Source organism: Crocodylus porosus, unplaced genomic scaffold, assembly GCF_001723895.1.
Source record: "Crocodylus porosus isolate Cpor-Errol unplaced genomic scaffold, CroPor_comp1, whole genome shotgun sequence".
Classification (NCBI taxonomy): Eukaryota; Metazoa; Chordata; order Crocodylia; family Crocodylidae; genus Crocodylus; species Crocodylus porosus.
The window spans coordinates 67,801,301-67,824,621 of NW_017728906.1; the positions used below are offsets into that span (position 1 = coordinate 67,801,301).

The 23,321-nt window shown below is 41.8% G+C and overlaps 1 protein-coding gene across 1 annotated transcript; it reads right to left on the reverse strand.

Moving 5' to 3' along the window:
• Positions 1-1,863: 1,863 nt before the first annotated feature.
• On the reverse strand, positions 1,864-18,163 carry TLR7 (toll like receptor 7). Its single transcript, XM_019529322.1, has 2 exons — positions 17,966-18,163; positions 1,864-6,382 (listed from the first exon to the last, which is right to left on the reverse strand). Exons 1-2 carry the CDS (start codon positions 17,966-17,968, stop codon positions 3,233-3,235), a joined length of 3,153 nt encoding a protein of 1,050 aa, XP_019384867.1. The 5' UTR covers positions 17,969-18,163; the 3' UTR covers positions 1,864-3,232.
• Between the last annotated feature and the right edge of the window lie 5,158 nt (positions 18,164-23,321).

Consider the following 23,321-nt stretch of genomic DNA (forward strand, 5'->3'; position numbering starts at 1 on the left):
AAACTGAAAGATACATGGCAGTCCCTTTCCTCCTATCCCACTTTTTATTTTTAACATTTTGTAACCAAATGGAAAAATCATGGTGCCCAGTAAAATGCTTGCCATATTGGAAAATTCTGTTGTAAATGAAGAAACATCCACATTTACAAATTGAAAAGAGGGTCATAACACACAGACCATCAGTTGCACAAGTGTTCCAAGAAGTCCAGTAGGAAGCAGAAAGGAAGGGAAGAATATAAGGAATACTTTGACATTTCCATCTTTTTTTTCCCTCATAGCTATATATTTGTTGAGCAGATGACATAACAGGTGTTTCCATGTGAAGGCTGAGATTTACGCAATGCCTCATTGCACAGACAAGCTGGGCCTGTGTTGACTGTGGTCAATGCTTTGTCTTAGAATGGAGCAGTGATCACTTTTCAGTTCACACCACAGCAGAACTTTTGGTTTTCAGGAAATATGAATAGCTTAGTGAGGGAGGGCTAGGACTTCATTTCCCACAAACATACAACCACCCTAGCTCTCCACATTTTCACCATACCACAAGCATGCTGATACCCAGCCACCCTAGGTTTTTGCTTCCAATCCACCAAGTGCCCAGAAGCGGTGCCTGGGAATTACTGACAGAGCCTTAACCAACTTTTATGAAACATCACTCTTGTTTGCATTCCTATGGACATACTTACTACAGACCACTATGGCCTCCATCTCAACTGAGTAATAGTACAGGGAAAAGTGCAGGAAGTTCCCTTGAAGCAACAGATCCAAGGATAGAGGACTAAGCTATACTCATCCTCATCATTGGTAAGTGAAGGGAGCAAGGCACACATGGCACTACATGAATTTTCTCAACTCTGCCCCTTCCCTTCTGCCCAGAAATAGGAGATTGCATCACATGTAGGGACTGCTGTGGAAGGAGTTGTGAGAGATTTTTGTGGGAGGAGCTGATAGACAATATTCCCTTATGAATATTGTGACACCTCATATGTTTTACATCTTCTGCCATCTAGTGTAACCTTTTGATATTTATTATCCATTTTAATAAACTTTTAATAAACCTTGCTCAAATGTTCTTGTGTTTAAGGAGAAAAGGTGGGGAGCAAGAGGAAAAGCATTCATGCTTATCCACAAAGGTTCACAGATTCATAGATGCTAGGGTTGGAAGGGACCTCAACAGAGCATCGAGTCCGACCCCCCTGCCCTGGGCAGGAAAGAGGGCTGTGGTCAGATGACCACAGCCAGATGCCTGTCCAGCCTTTTCTTAAAGACCCGCAAGGTAGGGGAGAGCACCACCTCCCTTGGAAGTCCATTCCAAATTTCAACCACCTTTTCCATGAAGAAGTTTTCCCTGATATCTAGCCTAAATCTGCTCTCTGTCAGTTTGTGACCATTGTTCTTTGTTACCCCAAGAAGTGCCCTAGTGAACAGAGCATCTCCAATCCCTTGCTGGATCCCCCTAATTAATTTGTAAGCAGCCACAAGATCACCACTCAGCCTTCTCTTGCAGAAGCTGAAGATGTCCAGGTCCCTCAGCCTCTCTTCATAGGGCTTGTCCTGTAAGCCCCAAACCATACGAGTGGCCCTCCTCTGGACCCTCTCGAGTCTGTCAACATCCTTCTTGAAGTATGGCACCCCAAACTAGTAAACTTTTCTACACAGGCATCTTACTGGGTTATCACTTGAACATTTTTGTTTTCATATTTTCCTATAATCCTCCTCTCTCCAAAAATGTACATGTACATGATAATGATAATACCTGACCTTTCATAAAAGGATAATGATAACACCTTACTCTTCATAAATGGATTGCAAAAACACTTTAGGTGATAGATAGATAGATAGATAGATGTGTGCTTATGTACACGTGCACGTGAACACAGTGTGTTTAATATATAAATATGTATGTTATACTTTCCCATTCTCTGAAATGCATATAGCTACTTCCACAGCAAAAGAACTAGACTTCAGCAATGCATATCCGTGACTCAGCAGCTAGGAAGAAGGTAGAGGCAGCTGTACTCAGTCTTCAGTTGTTTAGATTCCCTCTGCAGTTCAGTTACCCAAAATCTGGCCCAGACACTGGAATTAATCATTCTCCTCTTTGTAGAGATGCTGTATCCATGGGATTACAAACATGGAAGGCCAAGAAGTCAGCTTTAGCTCTTGTTTATATTTTGATACTTCTTATAAAATATATATCATAAGATGACCATTTTTCTAACCCCCCCAACTTTTATCATTAATCAACAAACCCAGAATGTTAAATTGTTTTATCTTTGACTACTGTTATATGTGACTAAGTGTCTCTGTTCAGTTTTGTATTACTGCATAGGTACCGCACGTATTACTACTCTAGATGCACAGATTCAAAGGACTTGGGTGAGGACAGCCATTCTTCTCTTAAGACAAGAAGTGTAACTCATATAAATGCTGGAACCTGTGAAGAAAGAAAGGGTTTGGGTAACCTGAGATGTGTGTCAAATGACAGCAAACAAGATGAGAAGACTCACTTGGACAAGCTATTCTCCACTAAGAAAAATAAAGCAAGCCAGACCTGCCTAAACTCTGGATAGAGGGCTTAAATACAGGTTTGGCAGATATAAGCGCATAACTCCAAGGCAATACTACTTACATTTTACTGACTCCCCAAAGTAAACTGTGAACTACTTTAGGCACTATTCTTACCATTAACGTACTAGTAAGTACTGTTTATGTTTTACAAACATACACACTGGTGCTACTGTTTGATATTATCTATAATCTATCAATAGTCCAAACAGCAGTAATTTAAGGTACAGCTGAATTTCTCCCAATAGTCCATATAATACAGTGAGTCAAGCAAATGGTCTCACAAAGAGCTGAGCCAGCTTGCAGGAGGTGCTGTCGGCCTTCACTGGAATGAAAGCTGGAAGTGTAATTCTGTTCCAAACCTCAGCCTTTCGGCTGGTAGTGCATCTTATTTCCACTGTGTCACAGTACATGCTACATAAGGTGCATGCCATTTAAACAGTCAGTTTGGCATAAAGTTAGACAAAGCCTTCTTGACACAGGAGATAAGTTAAAATAAAAAATAAAAAAATTCTTTCCGATACCAAATGTGTATTTAACTTTTGCACATGATATCACTTTTAAAGAAGGTTTCAAAGCTGGAAATATAACTTAAGTGAAATTTAAAGATAGCATCATGCTGCCTTTCCCATGCCACACACATATTTTTCAGGGAATAGTAAAGCTACACAGTTTCTTGGAAAAGTTTGTTGTAGGCCATGTTACTGTTTGTCGCCAAAGTGGTTTTCAGACATTGCCAGAAATAAGGCTGCGATTGAGGGTTGGCTGGCCATTCCAGGACAGAGCTACTGCACAACCTCTTTCTCAGCCGGAGGTACCTGGAATTCTGCAATGCTTTCTGAAGAAATATCAGAATAATCACATCCAACTTTTCATCCATAAGTCTTTGGTGAGCCATGTAAAATGCAGTCTTGAAGTTACCACTTTTTGAGTACTCTTTCGTCAGGACAAATATGGTTTTTCTGCTCAGTTGTATGCTCTGGGAAAGGTTGTCTAAGACTGGTTGCCCAGGGAGCCAGTCTCTTTCTTCCAGGCATAAATTGAACCGTTTATCTCTTTGATCTTCCAGTTTGTCAACTAATTCTTTCAAGACCCATTCAGTTACAGCTGGATCATCCTTATCATAGGCAACAAAAGCATCATAGCAGGTGTCCACTGAAAGCAAACGCTGATAACCTTTTAGCTTGGCAGTACAGTAATGATAGCTATACCACATATCCCAGAAATAGAGATGGTTAATGACAGCAAACACCATTATACAAAGGATAAGTGTTGCTAACATAGAATGCAAGATCAAATGAGAGTAGTCTAACTCGCAGGTATACATATCCAAAAAAATCACACTCTTTCCTTTATGTGCGCCTGGGCCTGCACATGTCACATCTGTGGCTAGAAGTGGAATAGTAACCTCAGTCTGATTGATCCACCAAACAAACCATACAGCATCACAAGTGCACTTGAAAGGATTTCCATGTAGAAGAAGCATCTCCAGATTGTTGATGACATTCTCTGGGAAGCTAGATTTCCTAATTATTTGGATCTTGTTTGAGCTGAGATCCAAGTACTTTAATTGGAAAGCACCTCTAAGAAAGTGCATAGTCAGCCTTGGAATTTGATTGTTTTGCAGTATCAGTTTCTGGATAGTTGAAGAGCAGCTGGACAGCCTCCTTGGAACAGTAGTCAATAGGTTATTGCTAAGATCCAAGTTTTCTAGTTTCTTTAGAAGGTGGAGCTTTCCCCAGTTGAAAGTCCTTAACTTGTTACTGGTTAAGTTAAGTTGCTTGAGGTTTGGAGGCAGGCCTTCAAAAACACCAGGAGGCAAAAAATTCAGATAGCTGAAGGAAATGTCCAGTTGCTCTAACTTGGTCAAATTCTTGAAGAATGAGAGGTATCTAGCATCTCCATCCATCCATAAAGTATCTAAATGATTTCCTTTGAATTCCAGAATTCGAAGAGATTGACTTTCCATCCCTGTGTTTGCAGAAGTAGAAATTTCATTCCAGTTCATCACCAGCTTCTTCAAAAAGGCCAAATTCTTTGTAAAATTGAGCATATGAGTTATACCTTCCGACAGAAAATAATGTTGGTTATAGCTAAGGTCAAGAATTTCTAGATGTTTAAGCTCCTGGAAGGCAGTTGAATATAATAGATCAAGCCTGTTGTTAGAAAAATCTAGATATTTCAATCCAGCCAAAGGGCGGAATTCACTTCCATTCAAAGTTTGACTAATGGCATTACCTGACAAATTGAGGCATTTTAGGAAACTGAGATGTTGGAAATCAGAGGGGTTAATAAAAAATATGTCGTTTCTGCTCAAATCTAGAGTTTCTCCGTAATTTAGACAATCTTCATCAGCAAAAGGTTGGAAGGAAGTAGCCTCTTTGTCCTTGGACTTACAACTCCGCCCATACTCATCATACCTGAAATAGTGCATCTCTTGCACTACTCGGTTACTGTAGTGCTTTGCTGAAGCCCTGGGGGTAGAACAGAAACCATTATTACTGCCTTCACCTGAATAAGGAGATATTTTATTGACTGATAGGTCTATGACTTTAAGAGATGGGAATTTTTTAAACACATTCAGGTTAGCAACTTTGATAAAATTAGTTCCAAGGTCCAACACAGTCAGATTTCTAAGATGAAGCAATGGAGACAGATTTTCTAGATTCAGTTCTCTGAAGACATAACCTCTGACCCTCAAAATTTCCAGGTTAGACAGAGAGGCAAATGTTTTAGACAGGTTCAAAACTGTGGAATAGACCTGAAGTTCAAAATTAAAGGAGAGATCCAGCTCTACAAGGTTGGGAATAAGATTCAAAAAATGAGCCTCTCCAATTTCCTTGGCTAGGAAGTTTTGGGAAAGATCAAGCACTTGTAGATTTTTGGTGTTTTTAAACCAGCTGTTGGGTACATAGTGAAGGGAATTACTGTGGAGCCGCAGAATTTTTAATTGTTTTAAAGAATCAAATGCTTTGGGATGGATTGCAATGGGGGCATTGTGGGGACAAGGAGTACAAGGAAACGGAGAGTTGTAGCAGCGAGGGCAATTTCCACTTAAATCAAGAATTTCCAAATTGTGAAGGTCACTTAAACTGTGCTCTTGAACAGTTTGAATCATGTTATTGTAAAGATATAGTTCTTTTAAAGTGGCTGACAAATTGTGGGGGACATAAGTTAAATTATTGGATTTGAGGGACAATACAATTAAACTTTTTAAGTCCTGGAAGGCATTTTCTTCTATTTCAAATGAAATGTTGCAGGGATTCCGATAATAGCAGTTCTGGCCCAAGTACAACTTTTTAATGTTTCTGAGTTCTGATAATTTCTCTTTTGTGAGAGAAAAGATGTTGTTGGCTTCAAGGCTTAGCAGGCGTAAATTAGGAGGAAGACCCCGAGGTATTTCCAACAGTTGATTTCCATCCAAATACAATGACTTTAACTTTGTTAGTATGGCAAAGCTACCATCTGCAATCTGTGGTCTCTTAGTACACACGTGATCTTTTGGCCCCAATCTGACAGGCACACAGTTACACCTGAAATCAATCTCTATGAGATTATCAAGGTGGACAAAGGAGGTTGAGAAAATGCTTGGGATATGATTAATAGTAAGAATCAGGTTTGTTGCATTTGCAGGAATTCCTCCTGGGATTTTTGTGAGATGACGTTCGCTGCAGTCCACTACCACGCTGGCTTTTGAGGCTTCTGCTTTTACATCACAGGGTAAGCTTTTAGGAAACCATCTGCATGACACCAGTTTTGGAAACAGAAGGAGTACAAGTAACAGCAATCTGTCTGAGGGCCGTCTATGTAATGCCTAGAAAGAGGGAAATAAACACATGCCGATTTAATAAAGTAGCAATGTATGCATGTCTACTGTTATTCTCTTTCCAACCTTTCAGTACAATAAACTACTATTACTACTGTCTAATCAACCATGTGCAAACAAGTATTAAAGATCCTATCCCAAAATCATCTGTACAGCAGTAATGGATTACATTTTTGTGATTCCCACCGCCACATCTAATCTATTTCCGAGCACAGCTCTGTTACACATGAAGACCCTGACAAATCTAGATTTAAAATGATCCATCTTGAAATTTCCTAATCTTCATTTAAAAGGACACTAAAAATTACTACACTTAAGAATCAATTCAAATAGTTCAGCTCCACATGCTAATTCAGTCCAGAGAAGTTTAGTATTTATTTCATTTCACATTTATCATCTACTGCTTTATATTTCTGCACATCTTTGGAGAGAATAATATGTTACTTGAAGGTATAGTGCAATTATTATTTTATACTGTAGTCTGTTTCGGTAAGTCTTTTGAGAGTATAGTAATATTTTTTTTAAATTGTAAGGGAAATATTTCCAGCATCTCATTTTAAACACAAGGTAAATTGCAACTGCACAGCATGTACAAAGGAAACAGTGAATTCATATACACAGAAATAGATAATAAAAGGGCTTGTTGTGTTTTGCATATTTTGTAGTCATGAATATATACATCATAGGCAGATTCTATTTATCCTGGCATAAATTATTTAAAAAATAACTAATGATTTGAGTACCCAACTTTCTATAGAATCAACCAAAATCATTACAGTATACTTTAAAGTACATAAACTCAGGACTGAAATCAGATTCTACACACACCTAACTCATTCTAAATACTGTAATAACTTGAATACAAGATGAGGTTTTTGCCCTCAGTTGGCACAGGGAGAAAAAGCCCCTTATCTTACGATGGAATGCAAGGAAATCTCACTAAGTCTATTGGCTACGATTAAACTTCTGCCAAAAGCAGCACGTGCTCAGTAATGGAAGCATAACTATAAAACACGTAGACCACACTGGGCAAACATGCTGATCATGTTGATGGGAACTTTTGTGTGTGCGTGTGTGGCCCTTGGAAAAAAAAAACCCAACTCCATGAGGAACTGGCACCAGGCCTGGAGGTACTGCAAAATCAGGCTGGGAATGGGAGCGCCAGAGCCAATCCTGACACCCTCCCTTTGGTGCCAACATTTGATCTTAGCTAAAAAAGGCCAAGATGCTGAAGGGGACTATTTCCACTCCATTTTCCATATATAGAATCTAATTATTGAGGGGTTATTTAATAATCAGGGTAGTTTTCTATTTGAGTAAACACGATAATGCCTATTAACTGCTACAAGAACAGATGGAATTACATTTTTTACACTTCCTTAAGTCTCCTTACCTTGTTTCTAAGAGCACTTAGACCTCTAAGAGCAAATTTAAAATTGACAGGACCTAGTCAATTCAAGGCTGCTTTAAAAGACTTGAAATTATAGTTCCTAATCTTTTTCACCAATTACAAAGTTAAACTGAGTACACATAGGCTAAGAGTTCCTGTGCTTCTAAGTGGTTTGTGAACTTAACCAGTATGCAGAAAACCAAAGTTTGTTACAATATAACCAACAGGCAACAGATTGAAACTGGCACTGTTATGCAGCTAAATTAATCATGCATATAAAGTGGAGTACATTACTTACTTTTAAACTCTTGTAGTTTTAATATTATACCCAATTTATTGTAAGCTACTACCTTAAAAATAACTTAAACATTGTTATGTATTTAAGCCGTTGGTGTCCCTTAAATAGAAACAAATGATATCCCAAATCAGTGACATTTTAACTGAAAGAATTTCCAAAAGTGAGCTGTTTTCACACAAACCTTTGTTGTTTTGGTCCTCTTTATATTTAACATTATTTGCAGGGGAAGGAGGGGGGGTGGATGGGAATTACCTTTTCTGCAATATTATCACAGTTATTTTTCTACTTTATGGCTTTCATCAAAATATTACTTTTCTAAAATAGTATTCTAAAGAGTTTCTTAATTACTTGCATTTTAATACAATTTTAAGCCATCTCTGGAGAACTTTTAATTTGGAATCTTTGAGCTGGATTTTTTATTGCGCAATACATTCAATGAAAACTTAAAAAAAACTTAAATGTATGCCTCGACAATGGAGGAGAGAAACATGGCGTGAACTGATTTTTAAGGGACCACATTAATTAAATGTACTGACTGAATGTAGATGCTCAATTAAGCAGCTAATAACATTGAAAAATAAAAAAATTAAGCAGGTGCCTCTTGACATGATCAAGTGTTTCTTTTGCCTTAATTTTTATTTTAATATGGAAGTCATTTTATGTTAAGAGCTAGGGCTGTGCGAAATGAGCCGCATTTGATTCAGATCCGGCCTGAATCAGGGACAGTGATTTGATTTGTTGATTTGGATGGCTATCCCCGATTTGATTTGGCTGTATCCAAATCTGAAGATTCGATGCGAATTCAGAGTTTTGCAATTCAGCCATAGATACAGCTTTAAATATTTTTTCTATGTACCGCAGGGTACCAAGCATGGCTAATGAATGCTGCAATGGTGGGGCGGTTGGCGTGCCACAGGAACACAGGGGCATCCTTCCACACACCCCTGGCTTTGTGATTGGACACAGGGGAACCCCAGGTGCCCCCTCAGACCCAGGACGCACCAGTTGCTGAGCTGAGGGGGCACAGAGGGGCCCCCCAGTGCGCTGCCCAGTGGACCTGGAAGTGCTTCTGGTCCACTTCTGGGTCTGCTGCTGAGCGTGCTGGGGACTTCCTGCACTCTTGTAGGAAGTTCCATCTGCCCCACCATCTCAGCATTCATGAGCCACCTGGTACCTTCAAGTATGTAAAAAAAACAATTTCAAGAGATGTCTATGTTGAATCTTTCTGAAACTCTCGGAATTGATTTGGAGGTTCTGATTCAATTCAGAGAGATTAAAGGGTCTCCTGATTCAGTTTGGATTCAGAGATTCGGCCCTTGAATCAGGCTGAATCTCTGCTGAGTTGAATCAGCGACTGGAGCTTCACACAGCCACCTGCTAAACTGAAAGTATGTGAAAGTACTCTTGAATACCGACTCAGACACACCTGGATGGTACTTTTTATTTATTTATTTATTTTAATTTAGGACATCCTGCTTTATATATTATACTTAACTGAACTGCTCCATTTCCTCAGGCACAAGCACACCTAGGCTAGTTACAGACGTTCAGAGAGCTTTGGAAAAACTCAGATCACATTAAAAATAGCCACCTGATCTAAGTTCACCCAGGTGAGGACCTTAGGTGGATCTAAGTGGGAACTGTACAAATGTTCAGGACAGTTAGATAGGTCTAAAAATGGCCAACCCAATCTTAGTTAACCCTACATCTGATTCTATTTATCATGGCAGATAATCTAATCTAGACCACACCAGCTGAGGTAATTTAACTTAGATTGGGTTGACCATTTTTAGACCCATCTGAACTGTCCTGAACTTCGGTACAGTTCTCAGCACAGCGCAGAGGCAGGAAAAGACCAGCCACTGGTCCCGGCCCTGTGGCTCTACTTTTCCTACACTCTCCCTGGCTATTCTTAGCCAACCAGCCCCTCCCCACACCCCCAGACAAATAACACCCCCATGCCCACTGACCAGCCTGCCAAAGCCCATGTCCCACAAGCCACTCCCAGTGCCCATTTTACTGGTGTTCACCAATGCCAGGAGCTGAGTAAGTAAGTTACGGGGGAGGAGTTGGTGGAATGGGGGTGGGGGGGGGTCACTTCAGGTGGCCCTAAAATTAGCCCCTAGTCCTGGAGGGCGGGAACCTCCCTCTCCCCCAAGACCCCCCATCTGCCCCATAGATCCTGTCTGCCCCCTTATTCTAACCACAGGCCCTGCTAGTTTGGTATTTCTTTTTTAGCCCCAGGCATCAATAAAAGAGCTGTCAGTGGCTGAAGAATATTCCTCCCCACCACAATAGATACAAAGAACAGATCTCTTATAACCCTACATTTTTGTTCTCTGATGTCCATTATTTAATCAGTATTTATGACCTTCTACCCCCCACCCCCACCTGAATTCCCTCTAACAGAAAGCCTCAGTTTGAAAGTATGAACATAAAACAAGTCCAACTGTCACCACTGGAAGTAGGACTATGGCCGTAGGAGTTATTTTAATGAGACAAATTCAAACACATGGGGCATTTATACACATGCTCTGGGAGCGCTTTAATTAGAGCAGCTCTGAATGCCACTCTAATTAAAGCACCTGGAGTGTCATGTGTATTATCATCCCTGCACTGAAAAATGGTGGTGGGGGTACTTTAACTGAAGTCAAGCTGAAGCTCATTTGATTGAAGCTTTTAATGAGCACCAGTTAAAGCACCTGCACTGCCATTTTTCAGTGCAGGGATGTTAATACACCAGATACTGGAGTCTGCTGGAGTGCAGTAATTACCATGCTCCAGCAGATTTGATTGATTAATCAAGTCTACTCTGACTTGATCAGCAGGGGGAGGAGGCAGTCTCCTCCAATACACTGTAATTACAGCACTTCAGAGCAGTCCTGCTGCTCATGTATAGGCACCCATCACATTTATTTTCAAATGGGCTCATAAGCGACCTGAACATCTGAGACACCACAGCCTTTTTCATAACACATTTTACAACGTTGTAAAAATGATAAGAGCCTTTCCACTCTTTCCTCTAGTCAGAAAGGGAGAAAGATTTGCAGCATCTAAAAGGGGATTTACATCTGGTCTACACAAAGTTACTTAGGAAAATTAATCTAAATCAACTAGAGATGTGAATTTAAAATGGAGCACTCAAACTACATTAAACCCTGTGGACACAGAGGGTACCTATACATGTGCAGGGCAGACATTTCAAAAGATGCTGTAACTTTTACACTACTTAAAGTGCTTTAGATACAGTGCCTTAAAACTTAATAGACATTCTACGGCTTGGTGCGAGTTTTATGCCTTGCCACAGTTCTGTAGAGTAGAAAGCAGGGGATGTAGGAGGCTGCACAATACAGCCTGATGCTGCAGGGAAATCTAGAATGATTCATCATGTCTGAATAATCTTCATAGATTTCATAGATGTTAGGGCTGGAAGGACCTGATGATCTTACAAGGTACCAGCCTCATGCCTGATTCGGGGGGTGGGGAAGGTGTGCACGCACACATGTGTGCAGAGCTAGCTACACGTGGTGGTAGAACTTAGTAGGGGTGTGAAAAATGGCACCATTCCATTTCAACTTCTGTTTTGATGGAACAGTGTTTTATTTTGAGTTTTGTTTCATTTCAAAACTGCTGTTCCGTTTCATCAAAACTGCTTTGCCATTTTGCCAAAGGCTATAATGGGGAAGCATAAAACTGCCTATAACTTTGACATTTCTTGCTCGATTCAATGAAACTTACTTGGATGATAGCCCCTGCTGAGGTCACAAGGTCTGCCAAGTTTCAAGAGGATAGGTACAGGAGTTTCTGCAAAACTGTATCTCAAATTCTTGGAAGCAAAACTCATGTCACTTGTAAGTGTGAAGGCACAGGGGGGTGAAAACTGAAGAGATGATAGCCCCTGCTGGGTTATGAAACTTGTAATGTTTCAAGGAGATAGGTGCAGGGGTTTCTGGGAAACTGCACCTCAGGCTGCTGACAAGCACAAGTCCTGACATGGGTGACATTGTATGTGTTAAAGGCACAGCAGGATGAAAACTGCAGAAATGCTAGCCCCTGATGAAGCCAATAAGCCTCCCATCTTTCAACGTGATAGGTGCAGGGGGTTCTGGGAAACTGCACCACAGGCTGCTGACAGGCAAAACTCATAACTATCTGTGTTAAGGTGCACCCTCACTAGCACTGGGGCATCTACATAACACTGTAGGTGTGCTGCAGTGAGACTGCCTCCTCCCCGACAGCCTCAGCCTGGTCCACCACTTTAAATGACAACAGGTATAAAATAACTTAGTGAGCACTAGCACAGTAGCACCAGCAGCATCTCAGGCAGCCAAACTGTCACAGAGCCTTTCTTTTTATAAAAAAATTGAATGGAAGAAATAGAGATATTGTTTTGGATATATAAATGATGTGTTACTTGTGTTGTGTGATGGGTTATGTTGTGTTTTTATGTTTATATGTTTATTTTTTTTTTAAACTGAATATTTAGAGAAATCTATCTTAGCAAGCTTTTGGGTTAAAAAAAACCCTTTGTCAGGCTGAGGAAGCACCTGCTTTTAGTCTCTGTGTGTGCTGGTCTTGGATGGAAGGAATAGTAAAGAAGCCAGAAGCTGGCCTGGCATGCCATCCAGGCAAGAAAGCCAGTTAGTAAAAATGGAAATGGAGGTGTTGTTGGGGTGAAGGGACAGGTTGGGGGGGGTGGGGGGAAGGTGGATGTAGCAGTGCAGGAAAAATTGCAGAGGTATCTGAGGAGTCAGATGTCTGGCATGTTGTAGTGTGGTCAGAATTCCAATGTCTATACTGAGTCCATGACTTTCTGTACCTACTCCCTATGAGGCTGATGAAATGGAGTTCATAGGCCCGGTTCTGAAAAGTGGTTTGTAAATTGAAACAAGCACTGAACCTGGCTAACCTAACCTCATCACCAGAACTGAAGCCAGCTTCCTACAGCACAAAACAAAACCTGCCAACTACCTCCAGTACCCCCACAAACTGCACCCCAGAATCTATCAAAGACAATAATACCCAACTACCTGTGGGGGCACATTTTTCACAGAAAAACTCTGCCTCTAGTTTCTCAGGCCTGATCTTGAGAGGAAATTTACAAACCACTTTTCACAGCAAGGCCTATGAACTTCACTTCATCAGCCACCTAGGTACAGAAATTCATGACCTCAATATAGTGGAATTCTGACACACTACAACCTGCCAGACATCTGACTCCCCAGGTACTTCTCTACTTCTACCTGTGATACTACATCTCCCTCTCCACCCAAGCCTGTCCATCACCCCCTGACACCTCCATTTCCATTTTCACTGATTGGCTTTCTTGCCTACATTGCATGTCAGCCTCTGGCTTCTTTACACTATTCTTTCCATCCAGGAACAGCAGACACACCAACTGCAGGTGCTTCCTCAGCCTCACAAAGGGTTTTCAGCCTAAAAGTTGGAATTCCAGGCAGCTAAGCTGAGCTCACCTGGAGCCTCAACTCCACTGCAACCAGCAAGCCTCACGCCTGTCAAAGATATGATGTGTCTGGGCTTTCCCCAACCAGGACTCTGAGTGTGTGTGTGGTAGCTGTAAGTTATGGTGCCTCCTACCCACCTTTCACAAGAGGGATCCTCAGTCCTGGCATTTGTGGGGCTGCCGCACCACCAGCAGTCCTACCAGGCCTCCTCAACCCTGGCAGAGTGTAGCTTTAGTGGTCATGCCCAGGACCTGGGGTGTCCTCCCCATAGCCCTGGCCAATACCTCCAAGTTCATCCTGGCACAGAAGCCCAGCAGGGACACATTCCTCCCCTGCTGACTGGTGATTCAGTGAGTGCCCTCTCCATCTCTGAGAGCGGGGCATTAAATGGCTTTTAAAAAAATGAAAAAAGGAAATAGGTGCAGACAGAGTGAGGAAGGTGGCATTCACTCCATCTGCACCTGGAGCTTGGGGAACCCCAGCAGCAGGAGGTTCACCTTGAGGAACACCAGCTGCTCCACCAAACCAGGATCCAAGCAGGTGCAGTGGGGTGTCACTACATACCCAGCAATGCTGAACACCCTCTCACTCAGAACACTGGTTGGTAGACAGGACAGGTGCTTGCAGGCAACTGTGGCCAGATCCAGCCACATCTAGCTGTGACTGGCCAGTAGGCCAAAGGGCTACACAGCAGTGGCTCCACATCCTGGGTGAGAGAGGCAGCTATGAAGGCCTGAGCACTACTTGCCTGGTGGTGGGGTTTGGTGTCTCTGGACCCCACCATAGAAGCCTTCCCATGGAAGCCTCCTTCCCCATAATTTCCCTTGCTAGGGTACTGAGATCCAGATCCAGCTCCCGCTCTCTCTCTGGCACTGGCAGGTGCAGCATGGGAAGTGAAATGGAGGTGGAGGAGGCTGTCATACTGGTGCCGGTACTTGTTGTCATGGTAGTAGTGCAGGAGTTACGGCTGGTGCCTGTGGAGGGGGTGCAGTCTCAGGCACAGGCAGTGACACTGCTCCCCTCTCCTTATGCTGCAAAGTATAAATGTATAGAAATACATTATATTTTACTTGCCTTCCTATATAAATTAAATTCTATAGTAATCCTATCCAATCTAATTATAAAATTGAAAAGACTAAATCAGTGAATATAATAAAAGCATGTAGAAGAAAGAAAAAGCCAAAAAGGTATTCTGAAACCTCTCTTGCTAAGCTAACCTAGGCTAGCACTGGTTTTCTGAAGGATTTCCTACTTGCTAGTAGCCTTTGTTGTCTGACACCGCTGAGCTGCTCGAACATGCAGCTCAGGAACTGACACCAAGGCAGAAAGCAGGGCAGTTCAAACAATGCTGCATTTTATGCCGTTTTTCCATCCCTTCCCCAGAACACCAGGATTGAAAGGGACCTCAGGGAAGGACGACAGTCACTAGCCAGGTGGAGTCAATATGAGAGCAGTCCTACCCTCCCTCCCCGTCTTCCCTCTCCCTTCCCTTACTTTCTGTTTCCCTGCAGACAAGCCCAGCTTCAGCTTCAGAACTTAAAACATTTTAAAATGTTCAAAATGTTTCAACTGCTCTCATTTCATTTTGAGGCTGTTTCGAAGCCCTCAAGTTTTGTTTCAATTTCGCTGTTTTGAGCTCAAAACAAGTTGCAACAGCATCAGAATGAGACAGCTGGCAAAGCTTAGCACAGTCCTAGCAATTAGTAATTACCATTTTGAAAAGCCCTAGTTAATTACACATGCAATAAAGGCAAACTAGGTAAACAGAGATGCACTGCAGCAGTCCACCTTACACTTAAAACACATACAATGAGGTTTAATTAAGGCAACTACTGCCATATTAGGAACATCCTAAAGTCACCCAAGTGATGGCTTTAGAATATTTTAAATGGTTAAAATTGTCACATGTATAGGCACCCATAGTTAGTAGGGCCTTAATCTTGTTTCTTTTAATTCACTTTAGAAATTAACTGAAGCAGAAAAAAATGAATACATCCACAGAGAGATTTAATGAGTTTTAACCAAACCATTTTAAAAATTGATTCCTTTCAGCGTTGTCCCTTTAACTGAAAACGGTGAGTAAGAGACAGGCAAGTATTCATTTGGACAAGGTAAACATATATTTATTTCCCCAATCACTTAAAAAAAATACAGATCTAGTAATAAATGTGTTTCTATTAGCAAGGGAGGGGGGGAGGATTTTACATCTAAAAAAGTTCCAAGATAAAATGTTGATAGGTTCTTGTAAATATTATATATTTATTTAAAGAGGCATGTTTAATACATTTTGTAAGACAGACGTTTCTTCACAAGTACAAAATGTAGGGGAAGACACATCCAAGGATAACCCAGGTGGAGAAACTGAGAGTCTGCTAAGAGTCAGAAAAGTCTTTTCCATGTGAGTCTTGTTCTTGGCGCAAGGCTAAAGAAGGATTACATAGCTTATGATCAAGTGGAAGACATAAGGATGCTCTCCCCCCTTGGCACAACAGAGACAAAAGTATCTTTTGTTGAACTTGACATTTCAAGCAAAAAACTCAAACAGGTTAATTTCTAACCCCTTCAAATAAGTCTCTCCTGTGATAACAGTAGCCATCACTGCTGCAATTATTTTTAATGATCTTTATGCAAAACTATGCTTTGTTGTTATAAAAAGAATAATAGTGCTGTGGTTAATACCATATTTACCCAAATCCAAGATAACTTTGAATGCAAGTAGACCCCTCATTAATTAAGTTCTATATATGGAAAACTATAGTGGAACATGATCTTAAATTCCTCGCCCCCCCTCCCCCAGTCTCTACCTAGCCCACCATTCTGGCAGGGAAAGCAGCAGTGGATGTTGAGGGGCCAGGCCCCAACCCCTTGCCCTTCCTGCATGCTCCCACCCCTCCCCCTAGTACCTGTTCCTGCACCCTACTATGAATCCCCAGTGTTTGCCCCTCTGTGCCCATCTGCCTCCCACACCTTGCCCCTCATGCCTCTGCCTGCCCCTCCTATCCCCTGCTTCCCATGTCCGTATCTGACACCTGCCACCTGTCCCCACCATGCTTGCCTCCCAGCCCCACTCCCTGCTCCATGCCCTAACCTTCTGCTGAAGTTCTGCTTTAGCACCAGATCAGTCAGAGGAAGTGGTAGCCCTGGCCCAGCCCCATCAGACCAGGTCAGGGCTGGAGAGGCTAACACAAAAGGTCAGAGAGAAGAGGATGTGCTGGGGGGTGCAAGCAGCAGGGAGGGATTAGGGAGTGGAGAGACAGGCACAGGTGTAGGGGGTCAGGGTGAAGGGGTAAGCTGTAGTTCCCCCCTCTGCCATGTGCCTGCTCCCTTGTCAAACAAGCCATTCCAGCCAGAGGCAGGCAGCAGCTCAACTCTAGCTTCAGCCCTAGGCCCAAGATCCAAAAACCAGAACTAAGCCACCATCTGGCCTGGTCTTGTACTTGAATCCAAGATGAGGCTTTTTTTTTTCTCCCCTGCTGATTTGTCACAGACTCCCCAGGTCATTTAAGCCAGGTTCTTAATGGCATTTAGGCACCTAAAGGTATAGTGGGGTTTTCAAAAATGTCTATGTCCCTAAATAACATGGATTTCTTGATCTTTATGCTTACAAAGCTAATTTAGGCCTTTATATTTCTGTGTTCAGTTTCCCACTTCTCACACAGAGAAAATGCAACTTCCCCTTTCTCACTTTATTTTGTCTGTTTAGCTAGTTAGCCCGCTGATTAAGCACTACCTGTAGTTATTTGTGTAAAGCATACTATAATACAAAACTAAGGGTCTCCCAGTTTCTTCAGGGAATTTATCAGTAACAATTGGTATCAAAGTCTTCAGAATAGGAGAAATTAGTATGAAGGAGCAGTTCAAAACATACATGTGATATTGCAGTTTTCTGTTAACCATTTGGTTGCAATTACAGAAAGTAAAAAAAGTACTGTGTTTTGTTTCAAATATATATTTCATCATTGGGGCTATCAGTATTTCAAATGCCAGCATTTTATTCTCACCTGTTAATCATATTATAACACATTCTGATAGGCATCCATGACAATCAGAGGGCTAGTTATAACCCTATTAAATCTACATCTGAATTACAGTATTAATCAAATATTGAGAAACAAGGTACTGATGTTATATGCTGAATTGACCTTTGTGTCCTCTTTTTGTGGCTGTTCCATTTCAAAAGAAAAATGGAGAGCCAGAATATAGTATATATATTATAGTATCCTCTGGGCTATAAATATTCTGGAAAAGATTGTTAACATACTATTACATGAATATGAAAATGCTATCCGATTCATGTACAAATTATACAACTGGTGCTAGGAAGGAAAAAGAAGAGGATGTATTCTTAAAAATCCCTCCCACCCAAGTTGCATTTGCACAGTTTTCCAAGAAATGCTTAAAGTGGAAGCTGAACTTACCATTTTCCTTGTGCTCTTCCAAGGTTCAAAGGAGACTTTTCTTTGGTGAAAACTGTAAACCAGAGGGTGAGAGAATAGCTTGAATGAGATCCCCACTGTTTTAGCTCAGGTACAGAAGATAGTACAAGCTTGTGTAACTCATTTCAAGAATACAATGTTAACTACCAGTATATCATTTTCTCTTCAGCTCTGAGAATTATGCATGAAAAAGCTGCTGATGCTACTCACTTCCTCAAAGACTCGTATTTAAATTGAGAAAATGGTACCTCATTAATTCCTCCCCACCCTCTAATATAAATAGCTCAGAGGTTTACTTATTTGGGTTTCCTTCCCATAGTGCACATTTGTTCATAAGACAGCATAGTGCTCTCCCAGATCTAGGTAATTCACTCTTGAGTTTACCATGTCTATAATGACTATTTTTAAAAGTATATTTTACTCAAATAAAATTCATCTTGTACCTTCAGGGGTTGGACTGGTTACAGGCAGCCCTACTCTAAAAATTTCCTGAGATGACTACCTAAGGAGATAAGTGTGACTGCAGTAGGGAACAGTTGCAAAACATTTAAGGAAAATAAAACACTAACTGGGTAGGGAGAAAAGTGCATTATGAAGAAATCACTCTGAGCATGCTCAACCAGCTCAAGCTCCTTCTAATGCATTAGTATATGTGGAGGCTGCATGAACAGAAAAAGGATTCTCACATTTAAACTTCCAGGCTTACACCATTATGATTATATAGGATTTCCATAAAGCTAACAATTAGGTCCTCGGTGAACACCAGTACTACAGCAGAAACTGTTAATTTAGCAGATATGGTCCTTAGCTTAAAAGGCTTAGAATTAAATGAAAAGGACCACGCAAATTAGACACAAAAATCAGTTTCTTGATGTGGATTATTTTGGACATTTGTTTTGCCCAGAAGAATTAATTTAAAAAGGATTTTGGAAAAAAAGTGGCTCTTTAAGAATGGGAGAAATTAACTTCTTAGTTATAAGTGAGATACAGTTGAAAACATAAGCACCATCAAGGAAGAAGAAAACCAAGCATAAAAAAAAGCTAGAAAAGACAAGTATTGAAGGTCCATGGACAGAACTAAGTAATTGACAATGGAGCCTATAATGGAAAGAATGAATGCAGTGTCCTTTTAGGAATTTCACCGTAAAGGCTTTCTGTACTCAGATACATCTCTGTGGCTTAGACACAGCCTATTTTATTCCAAGGCATTAAAAGGGTTTTGTTTTGCTTTTAGTTCTGCTTCCATTTTAAACTTATTTTAAATAATAGTTCTTGATAAAAAAAAACTGATTTAAACAAAAAAAATGCAGGGTTAATAAAAACTCTTATTTTCTTCTGCACATCACCTTTAAAGAGGCAAAAATATGCAAGAAGTGGGAGAACCCAAGATGAGCACAGTTATAGGCAAATACATCAAGAATAACTGAAAGGGAAGGATTAGAAATCAGCCACAACTTTTAAACTTCCTCCCCTAAATCTAGTAGCTTATAAAAACACTTAAGGAGAAAATTATTGGATAAAATACCAGCAGTAAGTGGAAAATTGGTGCCCATTTTCCTGTCTACAGAGAGAAACATGTTTACCAGCATAGTTGCCTAGTAGCAGAGGTAGTTACGCTACTGCAAACACTTAACAGACTAAGACACCTGGAATGCCATCCATTGCCATGTCACAATTTTTAAGTGCACTGAAATTTACATCAGTCCAAGAATTAGGAGCTTTGGCACAGAAAGATGAAGGACCAAGGTCCTATGCAGTCTATTAGACGAGCACTGAAATGTAATCCTATACCCAGACCAAACCACTGAAAACTGTTAAGGGAAAGAGTGGGTGGGTCCTTCTACTGTGCATGGCTTTTTTGTAACTTAGTTTTAAGGCTAACATGAGACTTTGTTGGAAAAAACAAATACATTTTTTTTAAGGACTCAAATAGGGTAAAATAGGATCCTACTTGGGTGCTAGCTGGGCAATAAGTGGAATAGGATTCTGTATCACTCGACCAAAGTCGCATAAGAAATGTGTGGCAGAGAATTAAATCCTGGTCTTCTGAGAGCTAGGCTAGGCACCTAAGTATTGCAAAATCCTTCCTTTTAATGCTGTCATTTTCCTGACCCCAGCCCATTGATGGAAAGAATGTTAATATATTATTTAGTTCTTGACACTAATTAACTATAAAGTCTGCATGACAGTTGCCTACACTTCGTACTTCATTTCTAAATAAAACACAATAAAATGGTTTCAGCTGTTATGAACTAGCATTTTGGTTTCCACACACAGTGAAGTTAGTTTTTATTCTCATGTAGTTTAAATAATTCAGCAGCTTTAAGACACTGCTGGGTTTCATGGGAACTTTAAGCACATTTTTATAGAAAGAAAAATGCTTTACAAAGTAGAGCTACTTCGTTATCAATTTAGCCAGTCCAGTACTTAATAGTCTGTGGGCATGTTTTCACAGTCTGAGGACTACACCAGGGATTACTACAAGAAAACAAAGCATATACATTCTGGAAAATGGATACAATGTAGCCAGCTTGGCATAGCTAGGTACTTGTTGATAAACTCTCTCTTGAGAATGAGTTTATTGATGTGTGGTAAGAGCTGCTCTAATAAGCTCCCAGGTTATAGCATGTATGGAGTGGGTGTACTATGCTTCATTGTGGTTCTCAAGAACAGTCCTCGGGAGGTGTAGACATATTTTATGGTTCATTAGACTTTGTGCATGTCTAATTCATCCATAAAGCAGATCTGGTACTTGATGCTATAAAAGTAATCTGCTTAATAATCAGGGATCTGAGTTTTCCATTTCCCGTGGAAAAATGGATAAAAGCATGGAGTTTCCCTTTTAACAGAGAAAACTGGATGTTCCATTTTTGCAAAAAGAGCTCTCTGCAGGCTGACGGAGTTCCAGCCCAGCAAGAAGCTGGGGGGGGGGAGCAGGAGGAGGGCAGTAAGGCAGGGGGTACCATGTGCATGTGTGCACTCCCACAGGTAAGTCTGGTGGTGGGGAGGAGAGAGATAAAACTGGGGCTGCTGCCCAGATGGGCAGTGCATGGGACTTGGTGCCTGGGGCCATCCACAGCCACAGGGCCTGGGAAAGGAGTAGGACAGGGCCACAGGAAGCTTGTCTAGTTGGTGGGGCAGGGGGCTGCCTCCCTGCTGCTGTACACTCTCCCAGGGGGGCAAGGGGGAACGTGCCCTCCAGATTTGCACACTGGGCAGAGGCAGGCTGCCTTGTGCAGGCTCAGGCACCCTGCTTGACCTGCTGCCCTCCCCCTGGGGCCTCCATGGTCTAATGAGTGGGACCTGGTGCAACAGGGTAGAGGAGGGAAGCTCATTGCCAGGGCAGGCCCTGCACCATCCTGGCAAGACCCCCTGCCTGCTTGGCAGCAGTGGGAGCAGCAGCTTGGAGTTGTGCCCCCTGCTGCTGCCAGACAGGCAAGGGGTGCCATGGCAGCATGAAGCTGCCAGCAGCAGCAATTCGCATCCCCACCCAGCCCTGCTCTCACTCACTGGGCCACAGAGGGGAGCCCTGAGCCCACAACAGGCAGCCTGCACCCACCCCCTGCCATGAGCTCCACTCCGGCCATGCCACCTAAGGGGGAGGGGGAAGGGGGCTCCATACTCTGCTCTGCTGCAGCAGCCACTGCCTCCCATGGGCAGCAGCCAGGGCTTGAGCACTGCTGCAGAAGCTGGGGAGCTTTGGGCCCAGGTCCCTGGCTCTGTATCCCTGGCAGCTGGGGGTCCCCCCTGGCAGGTCAGGGGGGCAGTGGCTTGGGAGTGAGGGGCCTGGATCTGCATCCTGGTGAGTGAAGGAAGCAAGGGAAGTTCTGATTTTCCATGATTAAAGAACTCAAAAACAACTACAGTAAAAGCTGCGTTATCTGGCACCTTACAAGCCAGCGTGCCCTATTAACTAGCATGCTGGTTTGTAAGGTAACAGCAAAACCAGAAATGCCCACCGTGGAACTGCTGGTTATGCCGAATTGCCATGGGGCAAAGCAGCCTGCACCACAGCCCAGGGTACAGCAGCCTGAGCAGAGCCCCCTGCCCCTGTCCCTCAGGGCCCGCCAGAGGGGCAGCAGTGTGGCAGGAGGGGCAGCAACACTCCAGACATGGCAGGACAGGAAGCAGCCTGAACAGGGAAAGTTAACTGGTATATTTTGTTATCCAGCATCCCCCATGGGTGCCAGATAAAGCTTTTACTGTATCAAAATGAAGTTATTTATTATAGCCATTGAAACAGTGGTAGGCTTCTAAATTGATATATTTACAATCTTAAAGCAATAAGACCTTGTGTGCAATTGATACATCAAGTCATACAATTTAATCACAGATTTTGGGGGTTTAATTAGAGAATTTGTGATTTTTTTTTTAATTGGAGAATTTGCTATTTTTAACAGGGATCCTGGCTTTCTCTGTTTAATAATGCATCTAACATTATTGAAATGGATGCTCATTTAGAGACTGGCCTAACACTGACTAGAGTATCACCTTAATTTGAATGGGCCCCTTAATCAGGCTCCAACCATAGTGAGCACCCCTTAAGAGAACCTGTTTATCTATTAGAAGGTGCAAGCACTCTGTGCTCCCTGACTTTTGTTTTAGGGCAGGTTCTTCAAAGGCAGAAATGGCACCTAGGCACTTGTCTCACTGATTTTTCTATGGGAGATCAATGACTAACTTCTGTAGTTTTCCTTTTCTTTTAAGAAAAATATTTTGTTAATACACTTCCTTCATCTTTTTTGAAAGTGACTTGACTAGTTTTCTAACTGTTGTATTTGAGTTTCAATTCTCTGTAAACTGAAAGTGATAGCTGCGCAAATGAAGCATGAAGCTTGATGTTTTGTTTTACTCATGGTTTCCTCATGCTCCATCACTGACGAACACAGCATTGTACTGCGGGCAATGCTGCCCATTAAAAAGAAAGAACAAACAATTGAGCTTAGAGGTATAAGATTTCAGACAAATGGCATGATTCTCAGGCAAATGCATTCATGCAGAACTTCTGAAAAACCAAAGCATCAGGACTTAAGTATCATAGCTTTAGTCACAGTAAGACAACACAGCTCTTCTGATAGATTAAATTCCAGGCATTTTGTCATGCAGAGATAACATCTAAGGGTGAGATTACGCATTACAATTAGATCATGTTAAGAACACAACACTTGAATGAACATGCATTAAGGCTCCTTAATTAATGCTAAGTGTCCTTTAGGTGCCAAAAGTTACATCACTTTGAGTCAGGATTATCTCTGAGCTAAACTACCAGTTTGAGTTATTCCCAAGAGAATAAATGACCAGCTCAGTCCACCAGTAACCCAGGAGGCACCGCTCCCAG